Below are 13,750 nucleotides of genomic sequence, written 5' to 3' on the forward strand. Positions count from 1 at the left end.
AGCATATATATTCTTATTAACTACTAACAAAGCAACACCAGCTGTTCACATGGAAGTTGCCCAGAAGAGTAACCAAAGAATCCTGTTGTTAATATAACACCATATTAATTTAGACAATGAACTGACAAGAATTCACACAAATAGTATTCTGTAGTTAAAATGTAGTTTCACTCAGAAACCAGACAAGTTGTTCCTGAATGAGCCACATCTGGAGCTTAATACGGCCACAGAGAGCTATACCCTACTGCACAAGTCCAGGAAATCAGGTCAAGTTACAAACAAACCAGAGTTTATACAGTGAGACTTTTAACCCATTCCAGAACTCTTTCAGAGGATGAGTGAGAGTGAGCTTATGCTGTTCAGGAACACGTAGCCCACATCTTCAAGTGCCTGGATTCTTTATTTCCAGTTGGAAACAGCGAATACCTAATCTATTCTATGTCACTTCAATGTCCAACTAGGAAAACCAGTACTGTTTACTGAGTGCCAACAAAAGAAAAACGTTAGTTGTGAAGTTTTAAAGATGAAGTAGATGGAAAATACATGTGGTGACAGCAAAGTCGGCAGCACCGAGTTCCTTAAATAGCTGAAGGCTGGCCTTTGGCATCCCTCAGTAAGACCCCAAATGCCTGTGGAAAATCCATGTTCTGACCAGTGACATGGAAAATATACAAAATACTGAAAAACGAAACCATATGACCACTTTTCTCTCCTGAGCTCATAAAAACAATGGGTAGAGCACATCCCCACACTAAGTGCAAGTCAGCTTCTGGAGAAAATGCTGCCATCTGACAACTGGTCAGTCAGAGAATCATCACCAAGTATGAGGATTTTATATTGTCCATGTTAACTGCACATAACATCACTGTGGCAGTAAACAGTGTCGATTACCATGTGGTTTGCAATTTTCTACTCAACATTTAACACAAGATCTAGAATAGTTACAGAATTAAAACCAGCTCTTGTTAAATGAAATTTGAAAATGCCTCATTCCAAACCAATTGCCATCGTAACTCACACCTTGAAAATGCTGCTGCTGCCCGACTCTTTTGCCGAGTCTCTAGCTTTTAGTGCATATTTAACCGTGCTCTTCAGGTTTAAAGGCCCATTCTTTCAGAAAGACTGTCAATGATAGAAACATTTAAATATATATGTATTTTTGATTTTTTAAAAAAAAAAAAAAAAAAAAAAAAAAAAAAAAAGTGACTCAAGATCTATATTCCTCACTCCAGGTAAGCAGAGCCACCACCTTGAGAATCAGAGAAAGGACCGCCCATTGGAGGAGTCATGAAAGCTGTGGTGTGGAGCTTGTATGCCATGTTGTGTCTGTGGGCTTGGGGCAGGGTCCACAGCCGGAAAAGGGAAGCCCCATCACGGAGAAAAAGGGGTGTTGAAGACGAGGACTCGGTCAAATGCTCATACACATTCCTTGTCCCTGAGAAGAAGATCACAGGCCCCATCTGCGCCAGTTCCATGGCACCTGGTGATGACAAGGATCGTGTGACGCGCCTGGACATTGCTGACGTACGTGATGTGCTTTCCAGGCAGCGGCGTGAGATTGAGATGCTGCAGCTGATGGTCGATGTGGACGGTGGTCTTGTGAATGAAGTGAAGCTGCTGCGGAAGGAGAGCCGTAACATGAACTCACGCGTCACGCAGCTCTACACACAGCTTCTGCACGAGATCATCCGCAAGCGCGACAACTCACTGGACCAAGCACGGCTTGAGAACCGCATCCTCAATGCCACAGCTGAGATGCTGCGCCTTGCTGCTCGCTACAAGGAGCTAGAGATGCGCTTCTCAGCACTAGCTGCTGTGGTCAACAACCAATCAGTGCTGATTCATGAGCTAGAAGAGCAGTGTCTGCGCACTTATGGCCGCCACGAGCCACCAGCTGGGCCCCCACTGGTGCAGGTAGTGCCTGAGAATTTGCCCGTCAACACATTCACCAATGAGATCCAGAGGGACCATAATCGGGGGTTTGCCCGTGGCTCACGCATGGACTCAATCCCCACCAGCAGCCCACTGGGCTTTCCACTGCCACCACAGGGAAATTTCAGCTCTGAGGGTAAGACACGCACACACAGACCTGTTCTAGTCTAGTCTCCACACATGCAGATGAGAAACATGGAACTGTACTGTCACATATCTGCCATTAAATCTACACAGCACAACCCAAACCAACCCACACATTAGGACAAACAATTACCCATGCATTTACAGATTTTTTTTTTTTTTTTTTTTAAATAAAAAAAACAAAAAAAAAAACAGGACAGTCTATTGCCACTCAATAACTCTTCACTTTTGAAATGTACAGAAAGTCTTTTTATAAGGTTCTGGACTTATGTCTTGTTTTGCAATTACTCTACAAACCTATACATCCTGGGAACACAACAGGTGATTCAAGCACAGCCACTTTTTTTTTTTTTTTTTTTTAAATTAAACATACAAGAGCTGTAGACTTCAAAGGGTATCTAAACCTTCTAAGATTACCAAAAAAAACAGCCTGAATAAAGGTGTCTGAAATAGCCAATAGTCTTTCTAAGCCGGTGATTAACCATAAAAGTGAAAAGAATGATGTCCATTATCACAGCACACCACTTCAAGGAGACTGGGTATAGGCAGTCCCCGGATTACAAACGAGTTCCATTAAGTCTGTCTTTAAGTCCGATTTTTACGCAAGTAGGAAGAGTGGGTTACAGTTGGTATCCAACATCAGTAAATCAAATGTCTTAGCATATAGTATACTGTGTTCCTTTCTATGCATAAAAAAAACATTGAAGAAACACTTCCGAATACACTAAAACATATTTAATATAACACTAAATACTGTATTTATAATAGAGGATGGCTCCGGTTCCCCGTGACCCCATATGGGACGAGCGGTTCTGAAGATGTGAAGAAGATGTGTGTAGGTGTTAAAAGAAACTAATGTTCACTTTTCCAATGTTTGTTGGCATATCACCTTTTTTGATCGCTTTATTATTTTCACTTTATGTTCAGTCGTGATTGTTTTCCTTTTTTTTGATGCATCACCATCACATTTATGCTTTGGTGCCATGGTCATGAGGGTAAAAACAATAAATTTAAAGCCAAATACAGTAACACATACGAGACATTTAAGAGCATCGTAGTCCGTGTCATACTGAGCGGGCAGGAGATTGAGGTTGTAGGTAGGTATGTGTGTGTGGACCCAATCGTGGGATTTTTGTCATCGGTACAAAAGGGAGCAGGCGAGAGTCATGGTCAGGGACAAGCGTGGATCGGTTGATGCACAAAAGCAGGTCTTGGAGAGAATTCGATGTCGTAGTCAAGGATGCAATGTAAGCAGCGGGAACAGGACAGGTGGGTTGTTGTGGGTTCACTCGAGTGTACTGGAGAACTGGTTTCTCAAATGAGATTCTGCAACCAGGGTGTGCAGGTACGGATTCTTTGAATTTGTGCCGGTACAGACGTTCAGGGTGAGGACGTGGGCGTGACAGTCTGACTGAAAAGAATGAAGTCTTAGTCCTACCTCGGGCTCGTGTGCCCACAAGCTGACGAACTCCTGTACACGCACAATGTTTTGCTGAGCGTCACAAAGTAGAGCCCATTTGTTATTATTACGAACAATTGTATACAATTCAAATTTTAAATCTAATAGGCTTAATTATGAAGTTTTCATTTGATCGTTACTTAAGGGTGACCAAAATAAGTAAGTAAACAACTAACTTCCAGTCAGTAAGGGCGTGGTTCGTAACTACAGGTTGTATGTAAATCAGACATTCGTAACCCAGGGACTACTCGTATATTGTGTGAAATTATCAAGAAGCATCAAAGGTCTGTTAAATAAAGTACTCGAGGTAAAAATCAGCATGAAACCTGTTTGTTAAAATGAAAAAATGGGTAACATTAAAGAAAAAACAACAGGTTAATAAAAAAAAAAAAGTCATCTTAATCTGTTCATGTCTCACATTTTACAATAGAAAGATTTGTGGTCATTGGGTCTGATGCACATAGTCTTGTTACTAAAGAAAGGAAGTGTCTTTCAGAAAGTAGTCCAGTGTAAATCTCCTGACCTTCAGGCCACCTCAACTTTTTCATAAATTTAATTTCTACTTCAGCATTAAAAACACACATCTCTGGTTACATCCATTTCTTTTACAAATATCTCCAAGATGTGTCAGTCTGCAACCAGTTAAGTCATCAATTTCACAGAGAGGGGTCATCTGGCAAGCTCTGTATCACTGAGACACTAAACATCTTAAGAGGGTGCTCTATAAACAGACCCCCTCACCCAAAATGTAAATAAAATCTGAATTTTCCCAGCACAGGAATGCCATGGAAATGTCAATGAGATGACACCATCCTGGAGGAAATCACCCAGATAGGAGGAAAATGGGGAGGGAAAAATCACTATCCTAACAAGTTTCTGATCACACCTGTTCAATAGCAATGTGATTTCCAAGACAAATAATCCACCATAATCCACATTAATAAACATCTCTAGAAAGTGTCTAGGTGTAAAAAAGAATATGATTGGCATATAAAAGTTATCCAATTACCTCTGATCAGCCTGTGATGTTTTTTGGAAAAGGGTCCAAAGATGACATACAGCACCATAGCAATGCTCTTATTTAAATTAGTTTCAGACAGCTAGAGAACTGCATCAGAATGATTTACCTTTAGGGCAAAATCTCATATGTGACACCTTCCTCAAGGAGGCTTTAAACCTGTGTGTTTGGTCTGACTGAATGGCTGGATTTTCAAACCAAGTCACATTCAAAATACAACGCCATAGGCAGAGGTGAAAATGCCCAAGCATAAATTAAAAACAGAACACTGACACTTTTTCTAAAAGCAAGAAAAACAAGTTCATTGGTTCTTGCCCACTGTGTGCATGAAACATTTAAACAGTCTGCCACAACACAGAAGAAATCATGAAATCGTGACATTCCAACATTGGTTTAACCAACTACACTGAATAACCATCATTTCTCAGTTTCGCATCAAAATCCATATTCTATTTTCTTTTGTACATTCCCTTCCCACCACACCCTTACTATTTCTGATATTTCAAAGTGAAAGAAATTTGGCTATAAAATAAAACAGTTTTCAAGACCTACAACATTACCATACTCAAGCAGATTTCACATATTCTTGCCTGCCTAGAACCTGTGGTCACAGATAACCTTTGAGTTTCTAACTTTCCAATGAAATCAGAAACATCCCATCACATCTACAACAACATGAGACTATAATTTTGTAGCATGAGCTATAACGATTTTTCATAGTGATTCCCACATGGATGATCCATCAATAGATCTGACTTCTTGGTGGAAGATGAAGTGTGCAAGGAATTATTTCGAGCCAAAGGGATTTTAACAGTAGTCTGCTCTTGGGATATGGTTCTGACTACAGCCAAACCTGAAAGCTAAAGGAAGATGCACTGCCATGACTTCAGCAGCTGACACTCGTAGAACACAAAAGGCTGAGGGAACATGGCACGTAAGAAGGTTAGTGCTAGTGAGAAACTGCAGCTGACTCAGAATAACATCCCACCTACTTCCAACTTTTCTCTCACAGGGCCATTTCGTGACTGCTACCAGGCACTGCAAGCAGGCCACTCCACCAGTGGAATGTACCTTCTGAAAGCTGATGGCAGTGAGCGGCCAACGCAGGCATGGTGCGAGCACGGCCTGGACAATGGTGGATGGACAGTCATACAACGGCGAAGGGATGGATCAGTCAACTTCTTCAGGAACTGGGAAGGCTACAAGGTGGGCCGAGGGCACGACAAACATCAGTGGCACACTGTACATAATGCCCTCCTCACGTCACTACAAAACACCAACAAGAAAAATCTAAATAGGCAGTGTAACTATTCTATCTAGATCTATTGGAGCTGAGGTGGCACATCTTTTTAGAGAAATTACAGTAAAACCTGCCATCAGCATATCTACTGAATACTAAGACAGGAAACTCTTCCAGAAACACTGGAGTCTGGCAGGTTTATACATGTCCTGTGAAAAACACGCTAATACCCACACTACTGCGGAAAGTATTTGAATAGCTGTGATTTAGCATTTTGCTCAGTCCAAACCTCAGCAGTACAGGAATCCCTGCTTGCTGTGAGTTGTGGTCTGACTGGACAGGGCCACTGTAGCAAGGTTGTTATAAAATTAATATCCTCCAAAAAACATAAGGGAGAATATGAGTAGCATTCCCAGGCTTTTACGACATCCAAGGCAAGGCTCCACTGACACTTGGAGGGTTAAGCTGGGCTGTGAGCGCCTTACCGGAGCCCCCACCACCCACCCAGCTAAACACTGCCCTGCTGCTGACTGCACCTCCACCACTTGTGAGGGGAGGTGAAAGAAAACAGCACAATCTACTCCTCTCTGGCCTGAAACCACCATCAGAAACCGCAATCAGAAATGCCAGCATGCGCAGAAGAGCAATTCACAACCAGAAATCTAGCTGGCTCACCACAAATGACGTGTTACATAAAATGCATATGACGACTACACCTACACCACTAGCAATGATAGTCCAGAGATTGTTGAGGTTGAACAAATCTAGAACCCTTCTTTGTACTACATATATTATCAAAATTCTGTTGTGGTAAGAAATTCAAGCTCCTTCACTTGGACATGGAATTGTGTGACCGAGTACATTTTTGTTTTTACACTATGTAGAAATGGAAAAATAGGGACTGTGTTCAAAAAAAGTAACAGAAGGTCATTGAAAGAAATGACACAAGGCAAAGATACTTGAAAGATACTTCCTGCGAAATGACGTAATATAATACCCAAGTGATATTGATGAAACCGAAAATGTGTGAATAAATGCATCTACTAAGCAAGAAAATGTGAAAACACATGTCAATTTTATTCTTGCAGAAAGGATTTGGCAACATAGACAACGAGTACTGGCTGGGCTTGGAGAACATCTATAACCTTGCTAGGCAGGGGGACTACCGTCTGATGGTGGAGCTGGAGGACTGGGTGGGGAAGAAGGTCTATGCTGAATACAGCAGTTTCCGTCTGGAATCTGAGAGTGAGTTCTACAGATTGCGGCTGGGAACCTACCAGGGCAATGCTGGAAACTCACTCATCAGCCACAATGGCAAGCCATTTACTACACTGGACCGCGACAAGGATGCTTTCTCAGGTAATGCTTGTAACTTTTCCTTACTCAGTTTTGCTCTAAGATATTACAGAGGCTTGCAGCTTTATTCAGTATGGCTCAAATAACTGTTCAACTCAGTGACTTCAGTGAACAGGAGCAAAGAATTGCACATTTCAAAAGATGAACTAGCAAACCAACATTTTCAAGAAAAATGGCAGGTAAAAGGTCATCATGAAAGTATTCGCACAGATTCAGAAGGAAACCCATCTCTCCAGCTCAGAGTTAAATAAAATGGTTCAATGGTACCATGTCCATGGGTAGATACTTTTGTGATACATCCACAGTCTACAATAATTCAAATGAGCACTACATACCAGGATTTTCCCTTTGGGTTTATTGTTGGTTAGTATTAGAGTATCACTGACTCAGTCATTCCTTGCAGGTAACTGTGCACACTTCCACAAGGGAGGCTGGTGGTACAACGCCTGCGGCCAGACCAACTTAAATGGAGTGTGGTATTCAGGGGGAGTCTACAGGAGCAGGTTTCAGGATGGCATCTTCTGGGCTGACTACGGAGGTGGCTTTTACTCACTGAAGGCAGTGCGGATGATGATTCGGCCCATAGACTGAAACCAGATGGGCTGGTGCGCCAGCTTTTTTCCTTGTGGCTTTGACCTCCTATTCCCTCTAGGGTTTCTGTGGAGTATAGACTATAACTCCTATGAGCCTTTTTGAGCACCTTCCTGATATGCCATGAAAACTCAGAAGAATGGCACAGCATGAGCCCAATTAGTGACCAATCCTGGATTCACTTCAGTTAGCATTATGCTAATGAAAAGTACCCTAGACGTTCCCCACAGAGATCTTTACTGCAATGTACAGACAGACAGCAGCTTTCTAGTGTGACCATGAAAAGACTTGTACTGGGGGAAAAAAGATAATATTTAAGAGGTCTTCCAAAAATATTTTGTGTATAGGTGCTTTGTTTATGGTATATCCGTTATAATACTTGCTTTATGTTTAAAAGTACATAAGAAAATGAAAGCATTTGCTTTACTACAATAGAAAATGTCTACTCTTTGATGTGTAAATAGATTTTACAGATGTGGGCAAATATTTAAAACAGTTTGATTCAGCTTCTGTGGAATGCTTTCCTAAGCCCTTCCTTCATGTTACTGTTGTTTATCAACTTATTTATAACAGATATAGACGACTTCTGTTTTCATTTATTATGAGGGAGGCTTTATTTTGTATGTACTGTATGCCCTTAATCACCCACAGAGGTCCTCCCACTAATAAAGACAAAAAAATACATACTGAGCATGAAGTGGAATCAAGTTCAACTTTTCCACTCACCAAATTGCAATATGAGGAGGGGAGGGGGAAAAAAAAAAAAAAAAAAAACATTTAAAAAAAAAAAAAAACATTTTAAAGTACTTTGTGTGTCAGACCTCCAGTTCTTTAGCATCAGCATATTAGGGAAAGGACATGTTTGCAACATCAGCAAATATCATATATTATAAGTCATGCTTATAGGTTAGCACAGCCATGTGTGCATTTTCCATTACATTTCTGATGGAGTCACACAATAAGCTGGCAAAAAATACATATAATATATGCTGGAGAGTGATAAAAAAATGCAGACATTTGAGCCAATGCAAGCCAGGGGGACAGAAAATTAGAAACACATTGCTAAGAAGCAGACAGGCCTGAAAATGAAATGTATCAAATTTTTTTTGCCTTTTTCAAGGAGAAATATATATTCTTTCAATATTTTCCTAAAGTTTCACATAAATTTCAAAAAGTTATGAACCCATATTCTCCTTAATCATAGAAAGAAATGCAACAGATGTTAGAGGACAAACCTCCGTAAAACAGGGTGGAAAAATGCATGCCTTGTCCATGAAATTGACACTACTGGGAAAGTTGAATAGCTGTAATAGTTGCTAACGAAATATGCATCACAGAAGAATCTCATTCACAAACACATTAATGGCAGATCCTATTAAATTCCCCATCCCATCATTTCTCAACGATACTACAAATTTACCAATAAATATCTTAAAGGGTAATGTTGCAATTAATGTGTTATAACATAGAAAACAGGGTGTAAAAACATCTGGGACTGGGACTGCATGGACAATTTAAACCCTCCCTTGTAGAGCCAGTTGCATCTACGGTGGCCTGTTTTCAATGAGCTGGTTAATTCCACTGGCAGGACCAGTTCCCCTCCTGTCCACAAACGTTCCATTAAGAATGATCCTCTAAATACATTACTGCTTCTTCAGCAGTGCAATGAGCAAGAAGTCAGAGAAACAAACATTTAAGACCACCATTTAACCCAATGGAGGAATACCCACAGAGAACTGAAACGCCGATTCTCACTTGTATTTTTTTTTACTTCTTTAATTGTCTGAAAATGAAATGCCAATCAGTTTAAGGATACAAATGTGCTCAATGGGTTCCATAGATGTTATGGACATGAACTTAAATTTAAGGCTACCAGTTTAAGCCCAAGAAGAGGCCCTACTGTAATATCATTGAAGAAAAGAGCCACACAAAGTTTATGTGACTAATTTGCACATGGTTATTTTACAGGACCAATTCAGTATAACTACCTTGGCTTAAAGGTACATCAATATCACCCGGAAATGAGGCTTGAACCAGTAACCTTGAAGATATATGTCTCCTTAACTGCTATGTCAACTACATGTACACAATTTACAATTGTTTACCATTTCCAGTGACAGGAAAGAAGGAAATCAAGTTCTGATAAATATGTGCGAAGTTTAAATGCGGTATATTTCCCTGAAAGCACAGTGGTACACAAAGGATTTACAACAAGATATCCTATCAAACAATTCTATAGGCAACTACAGTGCGTGTTGGCAAAAATATTGGTGTTTTTGTACAAAATGACTCTGCTTCAATCACATTTCTGTATCTAAAACTATCTGGTGTGAAGCATACTTTTTACTCCAACTTGTGAACACCAGGACACCCTTTAGAAAGCATCTACTAAAATAAATAAATAAAATAAATAAAATAAATGCAAATGTAAAATTTTTGAAGAGCCACACTATATGTGCAGTGACCACAGTAACCCTATCCGTCTGTGGTTCAGGAACCATGGGAAGTGAATTATGAGATGATGCACTAATTCAACAAGAGCAAGCAGTTTCTCGAGCAGTGTCATGATGACTAAAGATTATAAATGATAAAATGTCTTTGTTCAGCAGGGATAAATCAGAATTACTAACTTGCAGTTAAATAAAAATCTCATCAGATCAACACCAGAATAGTGAGTGATGAGACAAGTAATTGCTTCAACCCAACCATACTCCCTTTCAAAATATGGTTCAAATTCCAACGTCTGGCATATGTGGTTTATGGAACTTCTACATTAAGACTTCAGGGGAAAAAAATAAATAAGTTATTAGTCTATTTTTAGTCCAAAAGTAAACTAATAAATAACAGTCTCCCGTTCAAAGTGTAAGCCAGGTCTAAGATCTGATCCAAGACCAAAAAGCACACAGAAGGGGGGAAGAAAAAAAAAAGGCAGCAAAAATCAAGTCAACCTATCAGCACTATTACCAGAGGGCTCTGTGAAGGTGAGTCTAAATGGTTAGAGACTCTTTTGGCAGCTCCTCACCCTTGTCCCCAGAGTCAGTCTGGTTTCACGACAGCAGTGCAACACCAGTAAATTTTAGATCTTTTCCAGGGGGCATAGTTTTTCCCCCTTCGCTGTGCTAGGCAGCGCGTGCGAGTCTCTCCTTCGACACCCAGCCTTGTAACCACAACTGGTACCCCCCGAGCGACTCCAACACCGACCACCTTAAAAAGCAATTTATAATGACATCACAGGAGCACAAAATGAGGAGAAATACAAAGGCACCTTCAGCTGCAGGGTAGTTACAAGGAGGGATAGCACAAGAATCATTTTAACTCATTTTGTCTTTAGTGGACACATTTGTGCAGCAAGCTGACAGAATTTAGTCCATGAATAAACAGAACTCAGTTCATCTTCATTCATGTGAAGATAGCCAACTATGTAGGTAATAGCAGCTGAAGTCTTATTCAAAAGAACCTTTTCACTCACTCACTCACTCACTCACTCACTCACTCACTCACTCACTCACTCTTTCTGAACCGCTTGTCTCATACGGGGTCGCGGGGAACCGGAGCCTACCCGGCAACACAGGGCGTAGGGTCGGAGGGGGAGGGGGACACACCCAGGATGGGACGCCAGTCCGCCGCAAGGCATCCCAAGCGGGACTCGAACCCCAGACCCACCGGAGAGCAGGACCCAGTCCAACCCACTGGGCCACCGCGCCCCCCTAGAACCTTTTCAATTTAACCCAATATGCTCCACGCAAACGAATGGGTTGAATTTCGAACTGCTTTGGGTTCAGAAAGAAGCAGAAAACAAACACTTTAAAGATACTCTGACGTTTTAACAATATTTTTTCCACGGGAGTTGCATGTACTGCCAAAACCATAAAAGGAGGTCACGGAAGTCTTAGAAAGATTGCATCAGTCAGGCTATAAAACATATACAAAGACCAAGTTATTTTTCTCCCCCCCATTTAGTTAAAAATCACCACATCAGAAAAAACGTGACAGAACATAAACAGCTCAAAAACCACAAGCCAGAAAACATATTAAAGTCAAATAACAGCACAATAAAAAACTGGCTTTCCTGTCAATGCCTGCCATGCAGTGGTGAACTTGAACCTTCCGAGCTCTCTGCTTTGCACCCAGACAGCGAAGTGCAAAGAGCTTCTGCACTATGGCTTCTACCACACTTTTAACAAAAAGAGCACTTTGCAGCTGGCAGTGGAGTGGTAAAGGACACAGAAACCCTACCAAAAGCTACTGCAATAAGGTTTTTAATTTCTTTGAGAATTGCAGGTACAGTAAATTAACCTTTCCCCACTTTACAAAAGTAAGTTCCAGAAAAATCCTTTGTTACACAAACTTTAAAAGTGCAAAGACACAATTACTCTTATTTTCAACGATAAACGTTTGTATGTGTTCCTGAGCCCCCAAAAGTGACACATTTTTCCTAAAATAGTCATATCCTATTAAAATGGACACAATTACTTAAATACATAACACTAGTTATCGTAACATAAAAAAACAGCTTCATTAATTATTGCTTCATTGCTTTTTATTATTAATATTGTAAGTATGCCTACCTACACTCATTGTGCTACCTTACACCTAAACGCTCACAAACAATACATACAGAATATTGTTTGTATGTTAATTCAGAACTTAATACAAAAAACAATACAAATGTGAAGACAACAGAAATTTCTGAAAACTATGCAGATGAATTTCCATTCATTGAACAAACTAACATGGTACCTCACGTCACCAGGCTGTGAGAATCAACGTGAGTCAGATCCCTTCTCAGTCTAGAGAGTTTTTATGTTCTCGCCATGTTCTTGGGCGTTTCCTCCCAAAGACATGGTTTAGGTGAACTAGTAACTTAACTGTCAGTAGTTTATGGCTATGGGTCTAAGTACACATGCAGCACATTTACATATATTTATTTAGCAGATGCTTTTCTCCAAAGCGACTTATAATGGATACTATGTGGTGTTACCAGCCCACACACCTTATTCACCGCGGTGACTTACACTGCTAGATACACTACTTACACTGGGTCGCTCATCCATACATCAGTGGAACACACTCTCTCTGTCACTCACACACTATGGGGGAACCTGAAGAGCATGTCTTTGGACTGTGGGAGGAAACCAGAGCACCCGGAGGAAACCCATGCAGACATGCAAACTCCACACAGACTGAGCGGGGATCGAACCCACGTTCTCTCGCACCACCCAGGCGCTGTGAGACAGCAGCGCCACTCATTGTGCCGCTGTGCCGCCTACTTGTGCGCGCCTGCACTTCTACTTTCTTCACACCTTTTCTGTCACTTTTTCCACTTGGCCTAGCTTTGGTGAATTACAGGTGAGACACTAAGCAGAGAGATGCTAACCAAACATGTGTCCACAATAACTGCTGAGGTGACTACCTGGTGTGCTGGGGTGCCTATGACTCACCCATGAGCACAACAGAGCCTTTCAATAGGCTATTTTTCAACATGGAGTTGCTACTGCTCTCTGGTGTTTTCCATAACTGTGGAATTTGTGACAAATAGCAGTAAAGTGGTATTAAATAACATTCTTCATTAGACACAAGTCAAACTTTTGTATCTTGGAGGATAACTGTACCAGAAACAAAAGCAAAGCTGTACATATGAACACATCTGTTGATTTAATTTATTGAGTTACTAAAAAAAAAAAAAAGTTACAATAAATAATACAGGACTTGTCTAGAGTGAAAGGAGCCAGGGTCTTACCCAGGTAGGGGATACAGGAGGTCATGCTCTGGCTGCTGATGTAGTCTCTTAGGCGCTTGTAGTTGTCCTCCTTGGACATTAGGTACTCCAGTCTCTCGAAGGAGGCCTTGTCCTTCCGACTCAGCAGCTGGTAGGTGGGAAAGAGCAAATAGTCATGACTTTTAGAACATGTATGCACTGGTAGTTTTCTGAGTTTTTTTTTTTTTTTTTTATTGTCAGTCTTCCACATCCAATATATCTTTCACCAATTTACTGTCACTGGGTATAATG

General features: G+C 40.8%; 2 protein-coding genes across 8 annotated transcripts in view; one reads left to right on the top strand and one right to left on the bottom strand.

Annotated features, from left to right (window-relative positions):
* LOC108935229 (ras-specific guanine nucleotide-releasing factor RalGPS2) overlaps positions 1-13,750 on the bottom strand; it is a 69,771-nt gene that overhangs the window by 20,269 nt on the left and 35,752 nt on the right. For all 7 annotated transcript variants that reach the window (XM_018753675.2, XM_018753672.2, XM_018753671.2 and 4 more), the window contains exon 9: positions 13,481-13,607. In XM_018753675.2, coding sequence (XP_018609191.2) covers positions 13,481-13,607 — 127 coding nt within the window. The remainder of the gene's footprint in view (positions 1-13,480; positions 13,608-13,750) is intronic.
* LOC108935231 (angiopoietin-related protein 1-like) lies at positions 1,288-8,013 on the top strand. The gene is made up of 4 exons (XM_018753676.2): positions 1,288-2,068; positions 5,566-5,759; positions 6,882-7,152; positions 7,553-8,013. Exons 1-4 carry the CDS (start codon positions 1,288-1,290, stop codon positions 7,738-7,740), a joined length of 1,434 nt encoding a protein of 477 aa, XP_018609192.2. The 3' UTR covers positions 7,741-8,013.

The sequence above is a fragment of the Scleropages formosus genome, chromosome 3 (assembly GCF_900964775.1).
Source record: "Scleropages formosus chromosome 3, fSclFor1.1, whole genome shotgun sequence".
Lineage (NCBI taxonomy): Eukaryota > Metazoa > Chordata > Actinopteri > Osteoglossiformes > Osteoglossidae > Scleropages > Scleropages formosus.

What these genes read in the sequence shown, in the direction of transcription:
- LOC108935231 (XM_018753676.2), top strand. Translation starts at nt 1,288, where the DNA reads ATGAAAGCTGTGGTGTGGAGCTTGTATGCCATGTTGTGTCTGTGGGCT. An exon ending in GGAACTGGGAAGGCTACAAG is followed by an intron (nt 5,760 to 6,881) that starts GTGGGCCGAGGG and finishes TTATTCTTGCAG; the next exon opens with AAAGGATTTGGCAACATAGA. An exon ending in CGACAAGGATGCTTTCTCAG is followed by an intron (nt 7,153 to 7,552) that starts GTAATGCTTGTA and finishes CATTCCTTGCAG; the next exon opens with GTAACTGTGCACACTTCCAC.